The 25,922-nt window shown below is 59.1% G+C and overlaps 7 protein-coding genes across 7 annotated transcripts; 3 read left to right on the forward strand and 4 right to left on the reverse strand.

Annotated features, from left to right (window-relative positions):
* Positions 1–975: 975 nt before the first annotated feature.
* LTHEOB_7189 (Family transporter) lies at positions 976–2,554 on the reverse strand (the record flags this gene model as incomplete). The annotated part of the gene is made up of 2 exons (XM_035516527.1): positions 976–1,886; positions 1,936–2,554. 2 exons carry the CDS (start codon positions 2,552–2,554, stop codon positions 976–978), a joined length of 1,530 nt encoding a protein of 509 aa, XP_035371636.1.
* Positions 2,555–3,368: 814 nt separating this feature from the next.
* Positions 3,369–5,162, forward strand: LTHEOB_7190 (MFS transporter; the record flags this gene model as incomplete). The annotated part of the gene is made up of 4 exons (XM_035516529.1): positions 3,369–3,601; positions 3,671–3,701; positions 3,757–4,804; positions 4,855–5,162. The coding sequence occupies 4 exons, from the start codon at positions 3,369–3,371 to the stop codon at positions 5,160–5,162; spliced, it is 1,620 nt and encodes a 539-aa protein (XP_035371637.1).
* A 535-nt stretch (positions 5,163–5,697) lies between these two features.
* LTHEOB_7191 (MFS transporter) lies at positions 5,698–6,495 on the forward strand (the record flags this gene model as incomplete). The annotated part of the gene is made up of 3 exons (XM_035516530.1): positions 5,698–6,034; positions 6,085–6,198; positions 6,254–6,495. The coding sequence occupies 3 exons, from the start codon at positions 5,698–5,700 to the stop codon at positions 6,493–6,495; spliced, it is 693 nt and encodes a 230-aa protein (XP_035371638.1).
* Positions 6,496–9,387: 2,892 nt separating this feature from the next.
* On the reverse strand, positions 9,388–12,096 carry LTHEOB_7192 (Transcription factor; the record flags this gene model as incomplete). The annotated part of the gene is made up of 1 exon (XM_035516531.1): positions 9,388–12,096. One exon carries the CDS (start codon positions 12,094–12,096, stop codon positions 9,388–9,390), a length of 2,709 nt encoding a protein of 902 aa, XP_035371639.1.
* Positions 12,097–18,333: 6,237 nt separating this feature from the next.
* On the reverse strand, positions 18,334–20,303 carry LTHEOB_7193 (FAD dependent oxidoreductase; the record flags this gene model as incomplete). The annotated part of the gene is made up of 5 exons (XM_035516532.1): positions 18,334–18,570; positions 18,701–18,937; positions 18,992–19,283; positions 19,563–19,908; positions 19,967–20,303. The coding sequence occupies 5 exons, from the start codon at positions 20,301–20,303 to the stop codon at positions 18,334–18,336; spliced, it is 1,449 nt and encodes a 482-aa protein (XP_035371640.1).
* Positions 20,304–20,729: 426 nt separating this feature from the next.
* On the reverse strand, positions 20,730–21,494 carry LTHEOB_7194 (Haloacid dehalogenase; the record flags this gene model as incomplete). Its single annotated transcript, XM_035516533.1, has 2 exons — positions 20,730–20,853; positions 20,905–21,494. The coding sequence occupies 2 exons, from the start codon at positions 21,492–21,494 to the stop codon at positions 20,730–20,732; spliced, it is 714 nt and encodes a 237-aa protein (XP_035371641.1).
* Positions 21,495–22,147: 653 nt separating this feature from the next.
* Positions 22,148–24,224, forward strand: LTHEOB_7195 (Amino acid transporter; the record flags this gene model as incomplete). Its single annotated transcript, XM_035516534.1, has 8 exons — positions 22,148–22,406; positions 22,458–22,497; positions 22,552–22,690; positions 22,742–22,749; positions 22,803–23,146; positions 23,196–23,306; positions 23,360–23,715; positions 23,772–24,224. 8 exons carry the CDS (start codon positions 22,148–22,150, stop codon positions 24,222–24,224), a joined length of 1,710 nt encoding a protein of 569 aa, XP_035371642.1.
* Positions 24,225–25,922: the final 1,698 nt, after the last annotated feature.

The following is a 25,922-nucleotide window of genomic DNA, read 5'->3' on the forward strand; positions in this document are numbered from 1 at the left end:
GTAAGAGCGAAGGTCTTCATCGTTCTTCTCAATGCACTCCGGAGGGGGAAGCTTGAGGAACGAGCAGCCATTGCGACCGGAGGCCTGCTTTGTATGCGAGCTGCCACCGCATTTTCGCGTTAGGTAAAAGACGATGGCCGGCTTTCTGGGCGCGCGATGCAATCCCCGCTGATGTGGCAGTCAATTCGATCTTACTACATCAACTTACACGGCAGCACGGCGCACGCTGATTGGCTGGAGAGCGACGGAGCGATAGAGCTTGTCCCGCATGTTGGAGCGAGCCCCGCCGCGGCGGAGGATCGGCAGCAGAGCACCCTACCTAACCTCGCTGTGACTTCCCAGCACTCTCCCGTTACCTAACGGCGTTTCTCACCAACCATCCCAGCCTTCCGTATCCGCCTCGGCCTCTGCTGCATATCAAGTCCGCGACTGAGTAACGTCGAGCTGTCAGCCCAAGGGAGATTGCGAGAGATACCGACTCAGACGTCATTGCCAGGCCCCCCCTGCCCGCAATCGATAACTCAATTCAAGGACGCGCCCCGCCTCCCCAACGGCGCCGCCGGCGGTCAATGCTGCAGCTCGGCATGGTGGAGATGCAGCCCGCCTCGCATCCAGACCTTTAGCACGCGAGCGCCATGCATTCCAACGCGGCAGAGAAACTAAACCCTGCGCACCCCGCAAGGATGCTATATTAATTTTCCGTGAGGCAAATATTCGGATGTAGATGTAAGTTTTCAATTCGTACAAATACATCTTGAAAACAGGTTCAATTACCTGCATAAGCAGCGCCATGTATATACTTTCAGTGAGAAAGGTTCGGAAAAGCCGACTTCCTTGTTCGCTCGCTGTGGCCTGCCGCAGAGACCGAAAATTTATTCTTTTTGTCTCTCTAAGGAAAAAAAGAAACTTTTGAGACTGAAGCTCATGCACCCCTATCCGCATGGGTGACCTCTAAGCCGGCAAATGCTTTCGCTGCTAGCTAACCTGTACGCCACGCTCTGCCATATCGTCGTGATCCATCCTCTCAAACGCCTTTCGGACCTGCTTATCCCAATCACTGAAAGCAACAATGACCCACTCCAAAGCGCCGACTAGATACAGCGCGATGCATTGCCCGACCCAGAGACCGGCCAGCCCCCAGCCGTGGAAAGCCAAGTAGATGCCCAGCGGCAAGGCGCCGCAGTAGTAGCTGACGAGATTGACAGCAGCACCAATGTGCTGCCTTCCCATACCCCTGAGCGCGCCTCCGCAGCTGCCGTTCAATCCGTCGGCGATCTGGAAAAGAGCGACGTAGGGCATGACGTGTGCCGTGAGCTTGACAACATCCGGATCGTCGTTGAAGATGCGCGCGTAGAAGTCCTTGACGCCCATCAGCACGGCCAGGACAAGAGCACCCAAGATCATGCTCAACCAGGCGGCGGTGTTGGCGGCTCTCGCAGCGCCTTTGGCGTTCCGGGCGCCCAGGAGGTTGCCGACGCGGGCGCTGGTAGCGACTCCGACGCCGAAGGGAATCGTGTTCATGACCTGGTCGGTCGTCATGATGACGCTCTGCGCAGCGAGGGGAATCGTGCCGAGACGGCCGGCGGCCAAGGCCACAATCTCAAACGCCCACCACTCAGTTCCTACATGAACGACACCAAGGAAGGCGAGACGCGAAAAGACGCGTAGGTTGGACAAAGCCTTGCGGGACCAGCCTCCCCAGCACTCCCAGCCATTGACAAAGCGGGCATATGCAAGCAGAAGAAAGAAGGACAGCCAGTAGGAAATGCCAGTGGCGAGGGGCGCGCCGAGAAGACCGATATCGAGCGTGTAGACAAACAGGTAGTTCAGGGCGGCGTTGAGGGGCGAAGTGATCAAGAGCACATAGGTGCCCGGCCTCATGATTTCTGCGTCGGGTCAGACGGGCTCATTCTGTTTGATAAAAGATGGACTTACCTTGGGCCTGCAGGTACTTCTTCATGCACTCAAAGTAGATGTAGCCCAGGCCGCCAGGTACCAGGGCGGAGAGAAACCTAGCCGAGTCATGGGCGATGTAGTGCTCCTGGCCGAGCAGCTTGAAGACGGGCTCGGCGCAGATCCAGAGAATGGCGACGGGGATGTAGAAGAGGGCTAGAACGAAGAACGAGCGCTGCAGAATGATGCCGAGGTCGTGCTTGTTCTTGCTGCCGGTGAAGCTGGCCGAGGCGAGGGTGTCGATGGCAGTGGTGCCGCCGAGGGCAATCAGCCAGGCGGTGGCCATGGCAAACATGTAGGAGAAGGCGGCAGTGGCCAGTGCCTCGGGCGACAGCCTGCCGACGATCAGAACCGAGATGGTCTGCAGCGAGTTCTGCAAGGTGTAGGCCAGAATGACGGGAATGGAGCCCTTGAGGAGGATCCAGAACTCGACCAGGACGAGCTGGGCGGAGGAGCGGTCTCCATCTTCCAGGTCGAAGACTTCGCCTTCTTCACGCTCGCGCGGAGGCAGCAGAGAAGTGCGCTCGTTCGGGGGCGCCTCTTCACGCTTGGTCTCGCGGCGCATGAAGCCAGGAAGCCACGAGTTTGCACTGCTCTCCATGCTGGCAGGGACTGGGGTGGTGGACGACAGGTGATGGCGGGGTTCAGGTCAGCCAAATATGGCCATGAGGCATTATCACAGTCGATTGATGCAATGGCATGCTGAATGACGAGTACGTAGTCATGCAGACAGTCATGGACGGAGCAGCGGCGTCGGCAGCAGGCCTATCGCGGCAGTCAGCGATCGGCAGGCATCAGGCACGGCGGTTGAAGAGCAAGCATTGCGGAGGCGGATGAGTGGCGGCGAGGCTTATCGTGGGTAGGGCAACCCGCGGTTGACTAAAGTGCGCGGGTAAGTGAAGGTGTGATCGTCGGGAGGGAGGCGTGCGGACCAACGGCGTGACGCTGCGACATCAGCCCGAGTGTGGCCGTCCGAGCTGCTGCGCCGTCGCGATGCCGAATGTGATGCTGCGCCTGGCGCTGCACTGCAGAAGCCGCTCGCTTGCGTGGGCCGGCGAGGCCTTTCCTCACTCGGCGTAACGATACCAGACGCCGTAATTTAAAAAAATATTGGACCCAACCCCTGCGGCAAATCACACACGCTGCCTACTCCGACCCTTGCGCCTCGACGAGATAAGCCCTCTGCCAGACTAGACTGTGATAGATGAGGGAAAGTCTTCAGTAATCTCACACGGCATGTCTGGCTGCGCCCGCTTCCTGTATCGCCGTGGCGTCATCTGCGTTTGCCCCGGCTACCGGCCTTCCCGCCCTCTGTCCACCTCCATATAGCCCCAGCCGCCGCTCGCCTTGGTCTCATTTCGCGCCCAACTGGTCCCTGAGCCGAAGTCTCCCTCGATACCGAGCAGCCCGCCGCCATGGATCCCGCCGTCAGCCCTGTGGCGGAGCCTCCTGCAACCCATGACGATCCGAAGCCCGACGTGAAGGCCAGCGATGCCAGCGAGAAGGGGGCCGCTGCTGTCGAGACCGATCTGGCCGTGGTGTTGAAGGATGGCCTGACCCTCCACCCCCAGCCGACCTCAGACCCCCTTGACCCCCTGAACTGGACCAAGGCTAAGAAGAACACCGTCCTTGCCATTGTCATGGCCCTGTAAGTCTCGCCTGCAGGGATCGTGTTAAGCTTATCTTCCATGGCCGCTTAAACTGACCGCGCCGTTAGCTATTTCTTGTTCACCTACCTGACAACAACTGTACGTGAGCCCCGCTCCGGAGTAATATGTGGCGTGGCGGCTAATCGCGGAGCAGACGGTTCCCTCGTTTGCCCTCGTCATGGAGCAATACGGCATCTCGCTCGACCAGATGAACTGGACAGTGGCAATCCCGGCATTGGGCCTTGCAGTCGGCCCGCTCATATGGTCCTCGCTGGCCGACATCTATGGCCGACGCACCATCTTCCTCGTTGGTACAACCATGGCCTTTGCATCCACCATTGGCGCCGCAAAGGCGCCCGACTACAGTGGATACATGGCTGCACGCTTCTTCCAGGGACTTGGCGTTTCTCCTGCCTCGACCGTCGGCCTGGCCATCATCAACGACATGTTCTACGAGTATGAACGCGGCCAGAAGGTGGGCCTTTGGGTGCTGGCCCTCGACCAGGGTCTCCTCTTCGGCCCGCTCATTGGTGGCTTCATGAACATGGTGAACCAGTACTGGGTCAACTGGCTCAATGCCATCCTCTTCGGCATCGTCCTCGTTGCCGAAATCTTTTTCCTGCCCGAGACGCTGTATCCGAGAAACCAGATGTTGGCCAAGATGCCGTACTGTGAGAGCGACTCGGCCGTGGTCGACCTGGAGAAGACTGAGCGCAGACCGAGCATCGCCCAGGACATTGCCTTGAAGCGCACGCTGCAGCTGCCATTCGTGAATGTCCAGCCGGTTCCTGGCATGCGTCACCCCAAGGTATGGGACTCGCTCGTTCGCTTCATCTGCACCTGGAAGTATGCCGCCGTGTCGGGAACCATTTGCATCTACTCGTTCGGCTGGTACTGGTGGATCCTGTCCGTCATCACCTACATCCCGAGCGCGTACGCACAGTATCAGCCGCAGATCCAGGGACTCCTGTTCATCGGCCTGATCCTCGGCACGCTGTTTGCCGAGGTTTTCTGTTCGGGTACCCTGTCCGACTGGCTTGTGAAAAAGCTGGCCAAGAAAAACGGCGGCGTCAAGGTGGCCGAGATGAGACTCTGGCTTGCGTATCCTGCCAGCCTCGTCACTGCCCTCGGGCTGATCATATGGGGCATTTCCATCGATAAGCAGTACCACTGGATTGTCGGCCAGATTGCCTTTTTCCTCTGTAAGTTCCAAGCTCTTTCTGGGTCGTGAGGTTGCTGATGGCCGGTACAGTTGCGGCCGGGATCCAGATGGCCAACACGGTCATGGCGGCGTACGTTGTCGACTGCTACCCGCTCCAGTCGATGAGCGTCATCACCTTCTACGCCGTGGTCCTGAACTTTAGCGCATTCGTGAACCCTTTCTTCATCGTGCCGTGGGTGGAAGCGAGCGGATACACTTGGACATTTGCGGCGCAGGGAATCGTCACCTTCTTCTTCTGTGTGCCGGCCTTGGGTCTGATGCACTATTTCGGACCTGCGATAAGGGCGAAGACAGGGCAGCCTGGCTGGGTCAATCCCGAATACGACACGCTCCTCTAGGTCGTTAGCAGTGCTTGTAGACGAGGCGTCGAATTCCAGTTATGAACATTTATCCGTGCTGTGGTGAAGGTGCAAGAGGGAGGTGGTCCGGTACGGGCGCGGCGTTGCGGCTGGCGGGCTATTTAGATGCTCCTGGCGGGCAGCATGCGGTCATAATGCTTACCTCAACGACACGCGAATTGGCCTGCGGTGGAATGCGTTTGTCACAAATTACCCAATGCCCCAGGCTTGGCAAGCGCGCCCATTAGGTAACTGAAAAGGGCGACCGCCGGCGGTGCAACATGACTCGCCGCCGCAGAACCACCTCATCTGGCTGACTTGCCGCTGACTGCAATGCTGACTTGTCGCTGACAGGTCAGCACTTCGCAATGAGCTTCCTCTTCAGTGCCATCTTGCGCAATCCTGCGCCGCAGCCAATGGCGTCCGTTGGCATCGTATTCCGTATCGGAGTCGGAGTTCGATTCCTTGTCCGCAACCAGGCAGCCACCAGATAAGAACCACCCGCCGCAACGACGTGTGCCCTCGAAACGCGTCAATGGCAAGCACCGATGCCGAGAGGCACAGTCCCGACGAGCGGTCGCCTCTTCTCCCGCCGCACTCGCCCTCTGCACCAGCCCGGACGAGATGGAGTCCTGCAACAATTTCGTACCTCTTCCTGCTGATCATAATCGCCGGGGTTGCCGCCGATGGCATCTCTGCTCCTGCTCTGACGCGCATTTACGAGGCCATATACTGCCGCCAGTACTTTGCCGAACACGATCCGAGCCTGATCGGCCGTGACAATGTGCCCGAGAAATTCTGCAAGATCCCAGCTGTGCAAGGCAAAGTTGCCATGCTCAAGGCGTGGCAGACCTTTTTCGATGCCATCGGAAGTACGTTGAATTCCGAGCCTTTCCAGCGTGCGGGGCTCATGATGCTGTAGGCCTTTCACTCGCCATCCCATGGGGCTGGTATGCCGACTCTCGTGGCCGAAAACCCGTCATTCTCCTGACCACATGGTCACTGTTTGCCAGGGCCGTGTGGATTCAGATAGTCTGTATGAGACTCTTTCGGACCGTGTACTGAACCGGGCTTCTGACCAAGTGCAACAGGCTTTTGTTGGAAGACTTTGCCTCTCAAGCTAGTGTGGCTGTCTGCAATACACTCCATCTCCGGCGGAGCTCCCGTCTTCTCAGCAATAGCGTACGTCATTGTTGCCGATGTCACGCCCCAACAAGAAAGGCAAGTTATCCTCGGATACCGGCTGAGCATGGAACTGACTGGAGCAGAGCGGCCGTCTTCTTCCGATTTGGCGCTTCACAGCTTTTCGCAACCTTCATTTCGTCACCAATAGCCGCCATTCTCATGCGGCTGGGGCCTTTCGTACCAACCGTAGTCGGAATAGTCTTTTGGGGTCTGATGTGTGCGTTAGTGTCCCTCATTCCGGAAACGAAGGGATACTCCTCCAGCAAACCCACTAGTCAGGACTTGCCACCTCCTCACGTGGAACATTCAACAATCGGACAGCGCATCAGTGCCATCTCCGCTCGCATGCGCCACTCGACGGCCTTCCTGTGGTCCGATAAACGAATCACCATACTCATACTTGCCTATTCAGTACACTCACTCTCCTACAACGCAAGCGACCTTCTCATACAATACGTCTCAGCCCGTTTCAACATACCTTTGTCTCGTGCCACACTGATCCTAGGCCTTCAATCCGCCTTGATCATTGTGCATCTGCTGTGCATACTTCCCGCCATAACGCACATTCTTACCGCACGTCTGCGCATGGCTGCCCAGTTGAAGGATCTCCTTTTGGCAAGATGGTCGGCCTTCTTCCTGTCGCTGGGATTGTTTGGAATCGGCATCGCACCCACCATGCTGTTACTGATAGCTGCACTTCCCATCGAAGTCGCAGGCTGGGGCTTCACATTCTTGACCCGTAGCTTGATGACGAGCTTTGTCGAGTCGCATCACGTTGCGAGGCTATACACTGTACTGAGTCTGGTTGATACAGCAGTCTTGATGGTTGGATCACCTGTGATCGCTGCACTCTTCGACCGAGGACTGTCATCCGGCAGCGGGGTAGCTGCTGGCTTGCCGTTCGTTACTTGCGGCCTTGTAGTTGCTGCCTTCGGTGCACCCATCTTGTTCATTCGAGTTGAGGACGGTCCGGTGGAGGAGAGTGATGAACAGGAAGCCTCAGTGCAACCTGCTGGGGATACTAGGGGTGGAAATGCGGAGCCATAACCGCGTCTCTCATGGGAGCGCCTGGCTTTGAAAAGTCGGATGACGAGTCGCTTATTATTGCTTCTGACCCCCTCTTCGGTCCATTCGGGAGGGTAGCGCTCGCTAGCAAAGTCTAAAGACGAACCGTGACCGCCAAGCCAACGAATGCACTACACAGAAAGGATTTTAGCTTTCCCGTAACTTCCCACTACGATTCATTCACGTGGATAGTTTAATTCAACGTCCGGATATATTGATTCGATTTTCAGATCTACATCTACGTCCGGATATCGGCTTCAACTACCCACGTAGAAAGAGAGCAGTGCCTTCGTAGCACACGGAGATGCATCTTCTTCAACCCACTGTGACACTATGCCGTAGGACCTTTTGCATCATCTTCTATGTCTCGCCTGTTAGTACGTATGTCGCGGTTAAGCAGGGTCGACTCATTTTGCAGCCTATGGTAACAAGTTGGGTCCGAGAAGACCCTCGCTACCGCCTTTCTTACTTCGTCTAAGAGAAAGTGAAAACAGCAAGAGTACCGTGGCACATAAAGGTTCAACTACTACAAATACCACTGGACGCCACAAACGCGTGCTGCGCCCCATCCATCATTGTCATTATCCACGGTTACATCGTCAGCAATAGCCCTACGACCATGGCACCAGGAATCAGTTCCTTTGACGTCACGCGCGTATTCAGATGAGCTTCCACAGATCCTTCAATCACACCACGCAAGAAACCACTCTCACGCACGATGTCTAACAAAGACGATCCAGTCATTGGACACCCCGGAGATACAACCGCCACTAGACGCAAATCTAGAGCCTCGTGAGTCTAACAACTTGCGCCAGCGCAACACCGAAAATGACAGAGGCAAGTGTCGAAATGCCTGGCTCGCACTAGCCCTGCTCTCACCTGCCACAGCCACTCCACCGAGACGCGGATGCTGGGGTAGCTTGGCTCTCATCACCTACACGTTCTACCTTTTCAGCTCCCTGGACTCCTTCTTGGCCATCTTTACCTGGGCTGTGACACATGGCAAGGGCACTGCGTCACCTTACCACGACGACAAGCCCCGCTTAGAGAGCGCCTCAACCTCCATTCTCGCCTGGGTACTAGGCTTCTTTATCACTGGAAACGCGCTGGCTCAATGCGAGGCGGTTGTGCTGGGCAAGCTCGAGCACAATAGGCGGGCGGTCGTAGCTGAGGACGGACAAAAGCGGCTGAGTCAGTTCAGGCGGGCTGTGTTATGTGTGGGCGTAATATGCGGCGTTGTATTCATGGCACTACTCTCCAAGCTAGAGAGTGAGAATCGTGTGGAGTGAGTGACGGTAAAGATTGGCTCTCCTCCATTTGCATTCCCACTTGAAGGGCAAAACTCGAAGTAGGGAGCAGAACGTCGTGATCTTTGTCTATGGAAGAGAGAATCACTAATTGTTTCTCAGGCTGCAACTTCAACCTGGTTTTCAATGGCACATGCAACGTAAATGTGAACAAAGATTTACTGCGAGTTATCTCGGGTATAGTGCCTTATAAACAGAGCTTGATGCTGCTGTACCTATGTACATGAGTGATATACGTCAACATGTGCGTGTGGAGCGGTGTGGTCGGTACTCGAGGGGAAAGATCCAGACACCTGGAAAGGACAAGAGAAGAAATAGACCAAGGAGAAAAGGGTGGAAGAAGGCATATGAACATGAAGAAGAATGTGACGCGTAAGCCTGCCCGCGTATGCAACAAGCCCCCGCCGTCTATCCAGAAATGCGCTTCTTTTTGGCGCTGTGCTGCGCAGCGCGGTACACCTCTTCGGTGACGGTCATCCCGTACCATAACCAAAAGGAAAAGTTGCTTTGTTTTTGCCCAAATGATTCACCACAAACCGAGCCACCGAGCCACACGAATTGATGCCTTTCATTCAATCATGTCCACGTTACCAGTTTTGTTTTTCTTTTCCGTTCCTAGTGATTTTGTGTTTTGTGTCTCCGTAGGCGCCCCGCCATTCATTGCGCCCTCATATCAGAATATACTCGCCGTCCATTCGGTCCATGGCCTTGCGCCATCTGAAAGCTTGCTTGGCGACGCCAAGTCTTGCCGCCTCGGCTGCCACTTCGGCGTCACTGTCATTCCTGCCCGCGTCGTCCTCGCGCCAGGTGCGCTCGAGGACCTCGAGGCCGCTCAGGTTGTTGAAGAAACCGCTCTCGCGCTGGATCTCAATGCAACGTTGGCGGATCAGTGTGCGATGGCTTTCATCGACGCATTCGGTGCCGGTAATGAAGAGTGGCCACAGCAGGAACTTGTTGACGCAGCTAGTAACGCCGATCTGGCTGATGTGGAATAGCGCCTGTGCGACCAGGTTTTGGAAGTTGAGGGCCGAGGACGACAGGTTGGGATGCGCTAAGCGCTCCGTGTACAGCAGTGCGCTGTAGCGGAAGCTCTCGCTGATGTGGAGGATGTCCCGCTGATCCGACGGCAGTGCGTACGGGCCTGCGTCGCACATGGCGGCACCACGGCCCGCAGGCTCGAACTCCCATTGTTGCAGTCGGTCGCGAACATCCCGCCACTCGGTCCAGAACTCGTGCCGCTGGTCTGCGTCGACAATATCCAGAGGATTCTGGTGCTGCTGCGACGCAGGCGAGCCCCAGCCGTTGCCATCGAGGCGGTCATAGCACTGCATGCTGTAGTAGTCACCCCCGCGGCGGTTGTACGACGGCGAGGGTCTGGGCGTGCTGTCAGAAGGCGAGCTGACCGGTCGATTCTGGCTGAGCAGATTTAGGCGCCCAAGGCGGGCAATCAGCTTGAACAGACGGCCCTCGCAGCCGGCCAAGTGCTCAAGGGCACCGAGATTGGTCGACAGGTCCATCATGTCCAGCCTGTCGCCTTTGATTTGCGTTTCACGGTCGTTGACGGTCGACGTCATGACGTCGAACCACGTGAAGAACATCTCAATCCAGCCGATGAAACCCGACTGCACGCTGCGGTCCCGCATGTCCAGCAGCTTCTGCACGCCGGCAAGCTGGGTGCGGAACTTGGAGAAGCCGCTGTCGCAAACGTGAAACAAGCATAGGATGAGGAGCGTGGCGAGCACCGAGTCGTCCTTGGCGCGTAGTGGATCCGCAAGCTGGGCGTTGAGGAGCTGGATGGATGTGGTTTTGTAGTGGACTTCTTCGGCAGACGGCTCTCCATGCATCTCTCTGATCTCGTCGGCCGTGAGACGCGAATAGACCCACTCGGGGAGGGCGGCGGTGCTGTTGATGCTCTGGCCGTTGCTGAGGGCTAGAAATCTTGCTTCGGTGCTCTGGCGCATGCGGATGTTGTTGATGGATAATGCGGCGATGGCGTTCTGCAGGCCCTCGCTCTCGCGAGCCAAGGGGACGACGTGCATGCGGTAGGGGTTGGAGGGCCCGTCGAAGGCCACGAGGACGGGGCAGATTGCCCGGTCGTAGTAGTCCAGGAGGAACTGCATTCGGGGAGAGAGACGGCGGGCGAGCGGCGGCGGCGGGGGGAGAGCGGGCTCAGAAGAAGAGCCATGGTTCGCCGGCGTAGGGTCCGGCGGGGGGTGCTTGCTGCCACGGCTGTAGTAGTAGCCTGGAATGTGCGCATTGTTAGGTCCCGCTGCTGCTGCAAGTCCGCCGGGGAAGAACATATCTGAGAAGCCTGACTGGCTGTATGATGCTGGTTGCATTGGATTCAACTCGGAGAAATCCTGCAGGCTCTGGTCGGAGCTGATGCTCGAGCTCAGGTCCTCGCAGATCATGGGATACGAGCGCGGGGCGTCGTGGAAGACGAGCGACTCGGTGGAGCTGCTCATGGGGGTGCGCTGGTGCATGTAGTGCTCGTTGTATGACTGGATCATGGGGTCGGCGTAGGCGAAGTCGTCCGGGGTGCCGGGGAACTCGCTCGGCGAGGGGTAGTCGCCCAGCACGCTGTCGCTGTAGGAGCTCAGCGGGCCGGTCGAGGTGGAGAGGCCGGTGTCGTCGTAGGAACCGGCGAGCGAGGTGTGGAGCTTGTGCAGGGGCTTGACGGGCAGCTGGGGGCGCGGCTTGCGGGAGGCGGGCCCGCCGTAGCCGTCCAGGTGCTCTCCAAAGCCCGGCAGGTGCCAGCCCATGTGCTGTGGGGCGGGGGGCGGGATGGAGATGGGGCTGGTGGCGTCCAGGCCCGGGTACTCGTGCACTGGCGGGCTGCGGATGGGCGAGGGCGACTTGACGTCGCTGGGCTGGCTGACCTGGCTGACCTGGCTGACCTGGCTGATCTGGCTGATCTGGCTGATGTTGCTCGCGCGGCGGACCTGCTCGTACGACGGGGCCTGGGGCGGGCTGGAGACGGCGGGCTGGGCGGCGCTCTGCGGGACGGGCTTCGCCTGGGACATGCTCTGGGCGCGCTCACGGGCGGGCGGCGAGGGCGGCGACTTGGGCACGGGCAGGCTCATGCCGCGCAGCTTGCCTCTGCTGGCGACGCCCACGCCCCAGGTCAGCGTGGTGCGGTAGCCGGAGCACTCTTTGCCCAGCTCGAGGCACTGGGTGCAGTAGGGGCGGCGGCGGTCGCATTTTGCCTGGCGCTTCCGGCAGGTGAAACAGTCCTCAGTGGCACCCGTGGCGGGCGCTCGTCTGCGGCGCTTGCGGGGCGGGGCTTGGGTGGTCTGCGAGTTGGGGAGAGCAGGTTGAGGTTGGTGGGCGGAGGAGGGAGCGGAGCTGGAGGGCGGCGGCGGCGGTAGCGACGACATGACTCTGGACGAAAGCTTCGCAACCTAATCGGCAGGATTGGCTAGGCGGAGGTGTAGATCCAGGCCGAGGAGGATGGGAGCTACTCTTGAAGGCGAACGTCGTGCGGTGCATTATTTAGAGGAGCAGGCGCTTGAGATAAGATCAACACCGGGGGCAGCTGGCAGCGCCAAGCGCAGCTGTCGCGCGGAGGGAAGGAGGATCTGGCGGGCAGTTGGAGAGCGCGCCCTCCCTGCGCGCGGCCGTGGCGTGAAGAAGGGGTGCATATCAACCCCACACAGCGGTGCTGCGTAGGGTAACATCGCCTTAGCTGCGATGCGGGCGATCCCACCAATCGCAGGCGTGCCTGAGCAGGCCCGTTTGGGGGCGACGTCCGGGCAGGGTCGCCGGCAGCGTCGCGCGGAGGGGCCGCAGCGGCTGCGACGTGCACAAATCTCGCGCCCTGCGAATCAGCGCCGTGTGGCAGGCGGACCCGGCCGATGGCGCCCAACTTTAATCACCCGCCTGCATGGAAGCCGTTGGCGGGTGCGCCGAAGCTGCGAGCGAAGGGCCCGGGCTTCTAGCGCCCTTCTGCGGACGCCCGCCAGCCAATGCCCGCGCCCTCTGCCGCCCAGCCGCAGCCAGCAGCCACAGCGCCGCCCCAGACGCACCGCCCGTCGTCATCGCCCGCTCGGCGTCGCCGCGAGAGACACGCAGCCAATCGCGCGCCGAGGCAGGGAGCCGCGTGCAAAGGCGCGCTGCGCAGCCGACCGATCTGCTGCTATTCTGGCTGAAGCCGGCGTCCCGTGCGCTCGATAACGCGAGCGCGAGGCCGGCTGATGGAATCAGGCAATCGCGCCGGGCCTCCCCAGCTCCAGCGCCAGTGCCCCCACGGCTGAGAGCGAGCAGCAAGCCGACGATCATGCAAGCCACAGTAGCAGCGCCTTCCGAGGTCCAGCAGGCGATCCGGCGCGCCCAGATAAGGGAGCCGTCGCCTCGCTTGCACAGCGTTCATGCGCAGGAACTGGGTCCGCTGCACGTGAGCTGCACCTGCCGGCCACCACCTGCGCACCAGCCAATTGCCCGCCGCCCGCCCTCCAGCGCAGCACAGCGCCCTCCAGCTCGCACGACGGGCGCGTGGTGGACCAGTGCACAGTGCGCCTTGGCGGAGCTTGAGCGGAGCTGCGGCGAAGCTTCATCCTGCCGCAAGCCGTCCGGCGCAGCTGACCCGCGGCGTACTTATTCCCGACAATGGCGTGTGATGCAGTCATGGGGCGGGCGCGCTGCGGCCTTTTTTGCTTGCGCTCCGCACTTCAGGCAAAAGGAAAGGCGACCAAGGCCCGGCGGACTCACGTGCCGCCGGTCTGGATGCATGGCTCGTTCGGCCGTACATTTGTCCTCTTCTTAATCGCCGCGTTACCACATGACATTACGGCTCCGGTAGCGTGCGCTGCTAATTCCAACGACTCGACTTCATCAAGCCAGCCGAGCCGCCCACATTTCTGTCCCGCCGGAGACCGACCTCGCCGCCTACCTTGCGCACGCCCCACCCGTCCAAAAACCACCTCCTCAGCTGCGGCACTGCTCTCTGCTCACCACCCTGCGCGCGCGCGCGCGCCTGTGCTGCTGCTGCCACTGGTCCAATTGACGCCGGCACACGCGTTCCGCTTCCCGTGCTGCGTCCATTCATCGTGCCTGCGGAGACGGCCGTCATGCCGCCGACCACCAAGACCCGGTTCTTCAGCTGTCTGCGCCGCACGCTCTGTATACAAACCACCACGAGCCGGGGCCTTGCGCGCCTCACGCCCGTTCCAGATGCAGCCAACTGTGACCCTCGCCCGCATTTCTTCAAGGCCCGGTCCGGGGCTCTGGTTGCGGCTCGCCCGCCCTGATTGGCCCCTTCTCGTCCAGATCTTCGTTTGCTCACCACCTGTCTCACTGATGCTCGATCCTATATCCCAGAATCCTTGTCTCCGAGAGCACTGCCGTGGCTGCCATCCACCATACATCGTCGCGCTGTGCCCCATACAGACCTGCTTTTGTTACTCCCCTGGTGCTACATCACAGCCAAGCTCTCAGCCATGGGTTCCTAGGAGATGCTCCGCTTATGAACTGCGAGATTTCGGATCCAGAGCCTCGCCTCATCCGTTCTGTGCTGCTGCCTGATGACCGCTCCAGCTTCTTGCATGCAGCACTGTGTTCTCCCAGGTGCAGATGGCACGGTGAAGGGCTTTCTGCATGCGCCTCGAAACCATCAGCGATACTCCACGGAGAATATAAATTCTGTCCACGGTCGACTATGCACTGCCAGCTCAACATCGTCCTCATCACAAATTACCCCTGGATCTATTTGTTGACTTTTCAATGAGCACTACTGGCAACGAAAAACAGACGGAGGGAGGTGGTGGATCTACGGGAAATTCAGAAAAAACAGGCCGCACCCCTCCTCCTCCCGATGCTGGAGAGGGATTTAGTTTGTACGCTTGCTGCTGGCGTTTTGAGCATGACTGCCCACGCTTCGTCTATCAGAAAGACATGGCTTGTGGAGTCTGCCTGGTACGAAACATCAATTCTGCAGTTTCATAAGGCACAGCTGACAAGACGCAGTCGAAAGGATATGGCACAAAGAGGGATCCACCTAACCAAGGGGGATCTGCCTGAGGCTTGAGAAGTCCAGCTACCGGCGCCTCCGATTTCGATGGAGCACCATGCCCCGGATTCAAGGCATTGAGCAAGATTGACTGACGAGAGGGCCCAATTGCGGTTGGACCTTGATCTGGCGCCCGGGTTTCTCAGGCCAGCAATGCTTGAGGTGCGATCAGTCACACCTTTGGCATGCGTTGGCTGGCTCTATTTGATGGACAAATTTCCTTTGACCTGCACTCTCATGGGAGGCTAGCGCTCGAGTACCGCACATTGTTGCACAGTCACTACCGCGCCTAATCAGTATCAAATCCTTTGCCCAGACAGATCCATGCGCACGATGAGTGTTTTGACACGGCAATGCGTGTGAAGCTGCACCTCTCGGACGACTGGTGCGCCATGTTTGCCGCGGTCATAGGTTTGCCGCTCGCTAAGGGCGTAAGTGGGTGCAAATCCTGCCACCCGCGTCTAGCTAGCCGCAGCATATGCTGTCATCGAGCATTTTTTTGCATGGATCTGGCGTCGTTGGCGCCCGATATGCCATGTCATCTTGATCTGAGCCTGAAGACTGTTTCCATGTCTGAGAAAGCTGGGCAGCTCTGACGAGCCGTGCCTATTTACGTCTCCCTGCACTTGCATGCGCTGATGAGAACACGAGACTTCTCCGCACGTTTTTGACGTAAATCCCGGCAAGAATGTCTCTCGTTCAACCATCGAGGCGTCGAAATTGCCTATTCTTACGCCACGGTATGCAATACAGTACAATTGGCACATGCTATCGTGGAGCTGTGCCTCGAGGCGGACTCGCCGACGTCCATAGTGGGATGGATCCTTTCCCAATAGCTCACTTATTGGTTTGCTTACACGGCCGACTGGGGGATTGGGCTTTTCGGACTCTGGTGCGGCGCTTTCTGTCTCTGGCTTGCTTTTCACAAGAGCGTGCCTGCGTCAGCAAAGAGAGGATTGGGACGTGCAGAAAATCGAAACGGCGCAGCTCAGTGGAAAGCCAGAGAAAGCACTTTGCAGTACAATTTTTTTTCGGCAGGCTGGCAAATGCCGCAAAAACCCTTGAATTGCGGGGCGTGGGACAGGCCAATTGGCGTATGGTCAATGCTCGGGCTTCGAGGCCAAAGCTTATCTAGCAGTCGAGTGAAGTCAGCCCGCATGTTCATCTGAGATCTCTCGCATTCAACGCTGAAGAAACATCACGTCTGCGTACTTGCAATGCCAACGCCGTAGTCTGCCCCGCCTTCGGGGTAAGCCGGAGCCCGCATCGAGCATGCCAAGGACCTGCGTGCGGCCAGTCACAAGCCATTTGGCGCAGGATTGCTTATGTCTGTCAACAGCCGAGGCTGCACCTGGCCCTGCTTTGTGCGACGCCAGGTTGTCGCTTGGTCAGCAGGAGCCACGCCACAAGCCGGGAAGCACGCAATCGACTTCGTTGCACGAGGCCGCGCGGCCTATGGGCTTGTTGAAAACTGGCGGCCTCCCAGAACTCTCACGTCTATTTTGCTGCCGCGACGCGATCAAGCACGACCTGTTCAACTAATTACGCCCTGGCGCCCGTGGACCGCATTCGACGTTTGTAGTGGTTGGAGGCCCGAGGCTCGGACTAACGGACGCAAAACCTGGGATGCGCCAGGATGACCTCTCCCACTGCCACGGCTCCGGACTACGTGTCTCTGAGCTGAATCTCACAAGCCGAGCAAATGAGAAGGCTGCCAGGCGCTAGGAAGATACGCAGGAACTCTTTCCCGGACGTGCCACGACCCAGAACAGCCTTGCCTCCTGGAATTGGATACATTTCAGCCTTGGATGTTCGAGCAATCCTCCACGGCAGCCCCGAACCAGACATGCGTTTTTCTCATTGGCTCTCTGCGACGGTTTCCGTACTACTTGGATCACCCAAAGGGTTCTGACCTCGTCGAACGCAACTGTCACCCCACGAGCAGCCTTTTGTTCGGAGCACGCCTGGACTTCCACAATCATCGGGGATTGCAGCAGCACGTTCGCTTTAGCACGAGAGCGTTTAGCAGTTCGGTTGGACGCAGCGCTTGAGCGGGGCTCTATTGATTCGGCCGCCGTTGTGAAGTGTTTGGATGCCCTTGGAAAGCACCGGTTGCGCCAAGCGAGGGTAGCTTGAGATATGTGCAGGCTATCCTTATCGGGGGCGTGCGCTAGGGTTGCCATGACACGCACAGAAGACTTCTGGATCAGGCACTGAAGTAGCCAAAAGCTCGCAGACGAATCGAGGGGCTGCTTCGGCGCCTTATCGTCGGCTGGCGTGGTGGTGGTGCAATTTTGGCGCGCCATGCATCGCCATGTGGCGGCTGTGCAGGAGTACAATAGAAGGGCGATAACAACGCATGCAGAAGCCGCACGTTCCCATGGCTCGCCGCTTTGGGGGAATGGTCCGAGGGGCGTGCAGGTAGGGCTTATACGGGCCGAACCCTCGTCAGGTGTAGGCGATTACCTGCCCAATGCGGTTGAGGCTCCCGCGCGCCCAAGCAGGGGTGAACCTGGCCTGGGCGCTTGCCTGGCAGCAAGGAACGAAGATCAAACTAAGGTCGGCGGATCATCTGGGGAAGGGAACAATGAGCTACGGACGCAGAGGCGCCTGGCCCCTTTGATCGGCGCTGCTTCTACAGACGTGGACGCGAGAGCACATGTCGCGCATACAGGGCTGGACGCCGCCACCACTCATGACATAGCACACTGACAGCCGCAGGACCACGTATTTCTAATGACCCAGGGGTTTTGGAATTGGATGCAGAATGCCGTCTGTCTAGGAAACTGCTCCTGGTTTGCTCCGATGCATGAAACTAACCTCCGAGACAGCAATTGGAAGCTGGATTTTCTCCACCCGACGTCAGTCCGCCTCTTGGCAGCTCTGCCTGGGCCTATCAGATCAGTGGTGCACCACAGACCCTGCATCGACAAGTCGACTTTCCGCATCGCCATCCTGATTCCCTCTCCTTTCCACAGCACCGCTTCTGCGTGCTGCTGTGGCCATGCATCTCCTCTCCGAAGACGACAACGGGAGAGTCTCGCCACTTGGCGGGCCGTCGCTCGACAGATACTATCTTGAATGTCGCGAAGCTTTTTCCTAATCGGTATGCGCAACGGATGATCGACGGCACCGTTTCCGCGACCTTCGGAGATGAGCGAGGGCACTTCGACCAGTGCTCCACAACCGCGCCTTGCCGCTCGTTTCAGAAAACAGACCAGATCTCCAACCACCGGCCCGCCATGAGGGGCTGAAATCACTTCAGAGATAAGTCTCATTCTCCACCATCGTCGCTCGCAACCACAACGTCGGTCGGTCTTGCACGCTTATAGGTACGGCCGTAGTCAAGGCGAACAGCGGGCCGGTCCCCCATACGATACGGATGGATGCTATTTCTGTTTCTCTCCGAAGATGCTATTATCTGTTCCAGCTCCGAAATTTGCTGCATGCTCGCTGATTTCGACTCCTTTGGCACAAGGAACGGGTATCTCCCCATCCCGAACTGACCATTGTGTGTTGCTGACTAAATGCAAACGCTCAGACTCACATCTTGTCCATCCGATTTCGCGGTCTATACGAACTTAGCGCCAGGGTTCCCAGTGCTATGCCCCTATTGCGGCTTGCTATTCAAGATCAAGTTCTCATTGCTCGCCACGCGCTCGGCCGTCGTCTTGAATAGCCGGGGGATGCCCGTCTGCTCGAACGGCACGCCGTCCAAGAGCATCTTGGCGAGACCCTTGGACGACAGGAAGATTAGCGGCATGCCGTGGCCGTTGAAGCCGGCCATTACGAACTGGCCAGGCTTCGACGGAACCTCGCCAATGTGTGGCATCATGTCGGCGGTGTACTGCGAATAGCGGGTCAGCACTTCACTAGCGATACTGAGGCGATGGCATTCTGAGGGTAAGCGAGGTGTGGTCAGAGTCGTGGCGCGACGGCGAGCAACCGTGCGGCAGAGACGGAAATTTTGCACTCACGCCCATGATGCCGGTCCAGAGAGAGTCGAGCTCGGCGCCGCTATTCTCCCAGCCGCGGTAGTTGCGCTGCATGAAGCCCGGGAAATGCTGCTTCGCAGGCTCGATCAGCGAGGCGTCGTCGGTGACGCCGTACCAGTGGCTGCGGTCGTGCCAGAACCACTGCTTGGCGCCGCCGATGACGATGCTGCCGTCGGTGCGGGTGATCTGGTAGTCGTAGATGCCCGGGGCGTAGCGCAGCTGTCTGGGTGGTTAGCCATGGCGGGGCGCGATGGCGCTATTTCCCTTACGTACGCTGTAAGTGTTTGGCAGATGCGGGCAGGCGGCGCCCGGGGGCACTTTGAGCCTGCTGCAGATGCCCTTGACGGGGATGATCTTGTCGCGGTACTGCGGCGCGACGCCGGCGGTGTAGGCGTTGGTGCAGTAGACGAGCTGCTTGGCGCGCACCTGTCCGCGCGGGGTGTTGACGCTCCACCACCCCGACGAGTCGCGCGCCTCGCTCACGCTGGTGACGGGCGTGTGCGTCTGCAGGTTGACGCCGCGCGCGACGCCCATGGCCAGGAGGTGCATGACCAGCTTGTACGGCCTGCCAGTGGTTCGCGTCAGCTGCACTCTAGCCGCAATCCGCCCCCCTCCGCGACGCCACCTCTCTCGTCGTCTCCTGCTGGCTACCGGCGTTGACTTGCTGCATCCTTCGCTCCCCTTGCATGCAACAGGCAAAATGGCCGCTGTGGACGGAATCCCACCGGAGCAAGAAGCTTATTTCCCCGCGCTCCTTCGTCGCAATCTATTTTTCTGCTCTTCAATATTCCCCACACGCCCGTCTAATAATTCTCTCGTAAATGAAGCAGAAAAAAGGACTCACCAGACATGGCCCGCGGTGAAGGTGAAGGCGCACTTGGCGCCCTTGACCCCGGAGATGATCTCGGCCGTGGCGCCCTCGGAAAAGAAGACGTCGCGCACCGACGGCCGGCCCTGGGCCTGCAGCTCGGCGAACTCGCTCTTGCACTTGGCGGCGTGGTCGGCGTCGAGGCAGACGTCGACGGCCCGCGTCAGCGCGAAGTCGCAGTCGATGCCCTCGCGCTCCACGAGCTCCTTGACCGCCAGCACCTGCGACGCCTCGAACGCCGCCAGCTCGTCGGCCGCCTCGGCCCCGAACAGCGCCGTGTACTTGGGCACCTGGAAGTACACGTCCGGCTTGAGGTGCCCGCCTGTCCGTCCTGCGTCAACTTTCTTCTGCCGGCGCCCTGAGCGATCGTGGATTTTTACCGTTTCTCCCTGTTGCGCCCGAGCACGCCTCACGCGCCTCTAGTATCGTGATCCGCGGCGGGTTGGGGTTGTCCTTCAGCAAGTGATACGCCGTCGACGCGCCCGAGTAGCCGGCACCGATGATGAGGATGTCCGTCTCGGCGGGTAGATCGGGCGTGGTGCGCGCACTGTCCAGCGGGTGGAGCTCCGTTCGCCAGTACGGCGTCAGCGAGTTTGGCACAGGATAAGGATATGGCGCGTGGTCCGCCGACGGCTCGGTCGAGTATATCGATTCTGATGACGGCTTGAACGAGCCCTCGACTTGCGAGAGGCGCGCTTGAGCGGTCTTGGACGACATGGTGTGTGTTGATGGCTGGGTAAGAGGGCGGTGCAGCACTCAGTTGGTGGAAATGCTCGGCGCGGCAAACGTCACTTCGAGCTGTATAAGAAGCCTGATGTTCAAAAGCACTGACTACCCTGGAAGCAGCCCGATAGGAGGATCATTCGACTCGCGCGACACCAGAACCCGACATCGGGCGTGGGAACGCGCACGAACCCGTAGATTGCGGGGATGCTCGCAGCCTGGCCTAGAAGAGCATGCGTCCAGTCACACCAGGGTCGAGAGTGCACATGAGAAAGTGGTTGCGCAACGGAGAGATCGCTGCGGCCCGCACTCGTATCAAGCCGGAGAACGGCAAGCAGGGATCGGAGAAGCGCGAAACCGCCTATCGATAGTGAGGAGCTATGGCCTCAATGCATCTTTATTTGCGATTACTCGGCTCTGCTATGACGATGCCGCGATGATCTTGTCCGCCATCTCCAGCGGCGTCTCGGCCATGACCTCCATCTCACCAAAGATCTCTGTGCACGGCTCCTTCTCCCACACGCTGGTGTATGCGCCCTTGAACCTGGGCCAGCTTAGCAATAGCGCCGAGAATGGCGGTGCGCAATGAACTTACCCGACTGTTCGCGCAGCAGACACGTCCCACATGTGTGCGGCTGCGAACCACTTCTCGCCATCCCCAAGTGCCTGGATGGCCGGCTCGTACGCCTTGGGGTCCGGCTTTCCAATCCCGCTGGAGTCGCAGCTCATCAAGTTCTCGGCGGGCATGGGAACGCCTGCCTTCTCAAAGTATCCGCTCACGCGCTTCCTGTCACCGGCCGACAGGCACCAGCATGTGAAGCCCGCTGCGCGCAGCTTGGCGAACATCTCCGGGACGCCGTCGCGCATCTTGAGGTTGTTGTACGCTTCCGTGATGACCTTGAGGTCCTCGTCCGTGGCAAACTTGCGCGGCTCGTCGACGCCGGCTTGGTAGAGCATGCGGTAGAACAGGGCGGCCTGGAGCTTGGAGAACATGGTGTAGCGGCCGGAGAGGGACAGGTAGGTGTACTCGCGCTCGGCCGCCTCCATCCACGCGAAGGCAAAGAGACGCGGCGAGATGCCGAGTTTGGCAAACCTCTCGCCCAGCTGAGCGGCAATTGCATCAAACCAGACGTCGTAGCCAACGCAGGTGCCGACAACGTCGAAAACAACGTGCTTCGTCGACATTTCGGATTCTGTGATGGAGCTTGGGAGGTGATTGGAGGGTAGGATTCAAGGAGAAGAACTGAGACCTGCAGAAACTGATGGCTGATTACAGCTCTAAAATGAATGGATGCATACAAACACAGCTCCGACCTCGCTCACATCAGGAAGTCTTGTCCCTGGTCGCATGCGATCTCCAGGGCCCTTGCTCTACCCCACCTTTGGCTCCAAGCTCCCCCGGACTCTCGGCCACGTGAAGCCGCTCGCCGAGACATCGCGTCTCGGGTGAATGCGAGGGCAGCTCGCATATGCGCGCTCTCGTCCGATATACTTTCGATGATAGGAACCAACTCAAGCTCTGCCGAGCCAAGCCGTCTCTTACTTGGTGAAAGCTTTGCGCGTCGACCTTCATTGATCCTTAAGTCTACAGGTATCGGATGAATCGGGTCGCCCGCCTCCGCTTCCAAGACAGATAGCACATCGGAGCATATCTCGATGTAGGAGTGCTGGCAGAGACGGCTGGGCGTTGCGTGTGCAATCATGACAAGCGCTGCAGTTGCTGTATCGAGTATCGACACGTTGGAGATAGTGAGATAGCGGACGAGTAGATGAACTGCGGCGCGCCCGCGGTCCTGAGCTTACCACCACTGCTGCTCAACCTTTGAACTGTGACTGCAATGGCTCAACACACGGAGCCTGCCACGACCTCACCTTCGACATCGTCGCAGAACGACAACCATGACATCGAAAAGAAAGATGCTGCGAGCATTGCTGTCGAGCCTTCGACCGACGTTGCCGAAGGCCATGTCGGCACCGTCGACTTGGTAGAGGTTGGCTATGAGCGATCGCTCAAGAGGCGTCAGATCATGATGATGGCGTTCGGTGCTGGCATCGGGACTGGTTTGTGGGTTGGTACTGGAAGTGCACTGGCTAAAGGTTAGTTGCTGAAGCAAGTAAAATGTACTATACTGACGCTATGGTCCTCAGCCGGCCCGGGAGGAATCGCCGTTTCCTACACCATTATGGCGTGAGTGACCGACCGCATATGATTGGATGGCTGAGCGCTGAGCGTCGTCTACAGGGCAATTGTGTACGTCATGTACACTTCGATTGGAGAAATGACAGCATACAAGCCCGTACACGGAGGCTTCACGCGCCAAGCTGGCGAGTACGTGGATCCTGCCCTCGGCTTTGCCATTGGGATCAACTTCTGGTTCAATGTAAGCATCCCCTGTGACAGCACATGATGATCCTTTGCTAACAGCCACAAGTGGGTCATGTAAGACGTCGAAGATGGCTACGGAGGCGCGTCCATTACTAATGTACTTGAAGGATTATCCCCGCCGAGATTACGGCTTGCATCTCCGTCCTCCACTATTGGGAGAAGTCGTACAGTGTGCCACTGGCGGCGTGGATCACGATTTTTCTAGCCATCATCGTCTTCGTGAACATTTGGCCAGTCAAGCTCTACGGAGAGGTCGAGTTCTGGTTTTCTTTCCTAAAGTGTCTAGCGCTGGTGGCCATCATCTTCTTCATGATTGTCATGACGAGCGGAGGAATCCCAGCAACACGTGGGCCAATCGAGTTCAGGTACTGGAAGGATCCCGGTGCTTTCGTCAACGGCATCCGAGGGATTGCGGCTGCGTTTGTGCAAGCAGGGTTCAGCTTCGGCGGCGGTAAGTGTGGCGCTCCTCGCCTTGCGTCGGCTTTACTGACGATGAGAAGGCGAGCACATTGCCGTCATGGCGGGCGAGGCCAAGGACCCGCGCGAGACCGTCAAGCGCTCCGTCCAGCCGCTGTTCTGGCGCATGTTCACCTTTTTTGTGGTTAATATTTGTAAGTGGAAACGGTCCCCCGCGTCTAGAGTGTGGCGGGCTCACTCCCAACAGGGCTCGTTGGCATGTGTATCCCGTACAACCACCCTAGCCTGGTGAACGCATCGGGCACGCTCGCATCGCCGTTCGTGCTGGCAATCCGGGAATGCAACCTCTTCGGCCTTGCGCACGCGCTCAACGCCTTCATCCTGATCACGGTCATCTCCTGCGGCATTACCTCCGCGTACATAGCCTCACGCACGCTCTGTGCTCTCTCGGACCTGAAGTGGGTACACCCGGTGTTTGGACGCAAGGATCGCCAGGGGCGGCCGTATGTCGCCATGACCATCAGCATGATCCTGGGCGGCGGGCTCTGCTACCTCAACTGCAACTCGACGGCGGAGCAGGTGTACAACTGGTTCTCATCTCTGGTCAGCGCTCCTGCCCCATCGGGCCCATGACACAATGCTAACGCAGAGTTGCGCAGGTGGGCATCAGCGGCTTCCTGCAGTGGGCCACGATCTATTGGATGCACATCCGCTTCCGCAAGGGCCTCAAGGCGCAGGGCATCGACCACAAGACGCTGCCGTTCCACGACATGCTCGCGCCGTGGAGCCAGTACGTGGGCCTCGTGGTCATCTTCCTGATTCTGGCGGCCGAGTTCTACCTGGCCATCTTTCCCTTTGATGCCAAGCCCAGCGCAGAGAATTTCTTCGCGACGTACATTGCGGCGCCGCTGTTCGTGTTCGACTACTTTGCCTACAAGTGGTGGTACAAGACCAAGATAGTGCGGCCCGAGGATATGGATTTCAGCGAGGCTTTCATCTTCGACGAGCTAGAGCGGCGCCAGAAGGCGGAGCAGGCTGCGCAGCCGAAGGAGCAGCAGGCGATGGGCCTAGCGGGCGTTGCTCGCCGGGTATGGTCTGCTCTCGTGGGATGATAGTGAAGGGCAATGCAGTAGGGCAGGAGTCCGTGCGCTGGCGTGTCGTCGGTGTAGGGACATGGTGCGTCGGTGGCGCTTGCCGCCGGCCTTATTGTGTCATGGGCAGAGCTGTCTTTTTTTTTTTTTTTTCCTTGGAGAGCAGACGGCCCAAGGGTCTGGCCGGCTCGCCAGCTGTAACAGGGCTCGTATCTCGGGCGCACACCATGACTCTGGAGCTGTTGGACATCGGCGTCCTGCTATCAATAGCTGCAGGACCTTGCATTGGCCCACGTTATTTCTCAGCAGTATAGGCGCAATTCAACTATTAAAAGAAATGAGCAGACGTACAGGCATCAGCGCATTGATGGGCAGGGCCGGGACCCCTGTGTCTGACACAAGGCACAGAGATCTTCGATGAAGATGGTCCCTGGCATCACATGCGCGGGAGGTGGCAGGCGTCAGTTGGCGCTTCGGCGGAAGTTGCTCTTTCGTAGCGCACTGCAGGCGTTGGTGCGAGCCCACAGACCGCGGCGAGGCCCCTGGGGCGGAGAGCAAGCGGAACGGTTCCTGGATGCGCTTTGTGACGTTGCAGTTCGGTGCGGGCCGGACGTCGAGTCGTATTCTTATCAGCGCAGCTGTTGGACGCTGCTGCTGCGCTGCCGTCAGGCCATTATTGTTGGAAGCCGGGTAAAGAGGGTGCTTACTCGCGCATCCATCCTGCCACGGCGGGCCTCTTCTACCCGGCCGTAATCCCGCCCACAGCCGCCCGGCGCCGGATATGAGCAGCAGCCCTGCCGCTGCGCCGCCGGACCTGCGATCGTCCGGGAGCCGCCGCCTGCAGTTTCTCCGGTTTCACCGCGTCTGGGACGAGGTGGAGGAGCTTCACTAACCGCTCGCCCAGAGCGCCCATGCACGCAAGCGGACAAACATCCGCGACCTGTCCTCGCGCGCCTAGCCGAGCTGGCTGTCCACAGGGTCCTTCCCTTCCCTCATAGATAGACAAGTCTGTTCTAGAACTTCTAGAACCCCTGGTAGAATGTTGGGAAAGGAGCGGCCTGCGTGACTGGCGCAATCACGAGCCAGTGAAGCCAGCGCTGCCGACCACCCGCCCTCGACCCCGGCTCATGCACCCCTCCGCCTCCAAACGACCCGCACGACCCGCTCCAGCATCAGAGCGACCAGCGGGCCGAGACGACTGTCCAGAGCGACAATATACCAAAGTGGAGCGCGCGAGTCAATGCATTCCCGTGCCACTGCCCGCTTCTGATGCCCGCCCAGCCATCCACGCTGCCGCCAGACACCACAAACGCCCGCATCCTAAGCGAACCGCCCGATAAACTCAATCGTGCATCTCCCGGCGGGGCGTTGGCCTCGTCTCGGGCCATTTGCTGCCCCTCAGCAAAGGAAGGGACCAAGGCAAGGACCAACTCCTGCCACCCCGCCCCCAGGTCGACGGTGATATGCCCAAAGGGGATTAGGAGCCACTGCGAAAAATCTGTCACCTTTTGTTGCACACGGCCGGCACCGCTCGATCGCGACGGCCGCCTGCGACGTGGGGCAGCATCGTGGGATGAGTGTGGCGGAGCATGGCAGCGCGCGAGAGCTGCAGGAGACGGCCGCTCGTGCAGCCTTGGTCGTCGCCGCGGCCCTCGGGACCAACACCAGGCCCATTGCCAATTCCGGTAAGCTGAGCGATATTCTCTGTAGACTTACTTT

This window comes from Lasiodiplodia theobromae (genome assembly GCF_012971845.1).
Source record: "Lasiodiplodia theobromae strain AM2As chromosome Unknown scaffold_21, whole genome shotgun sequence".
Lineage (NCBI taxonomy): Eukaryota > Fungi > Ascomycota > Dothideomycetes > Botryosphaeriales > Botryosphaeriaceae > Lasiodiplodia > Lasiodiplodia theobromae.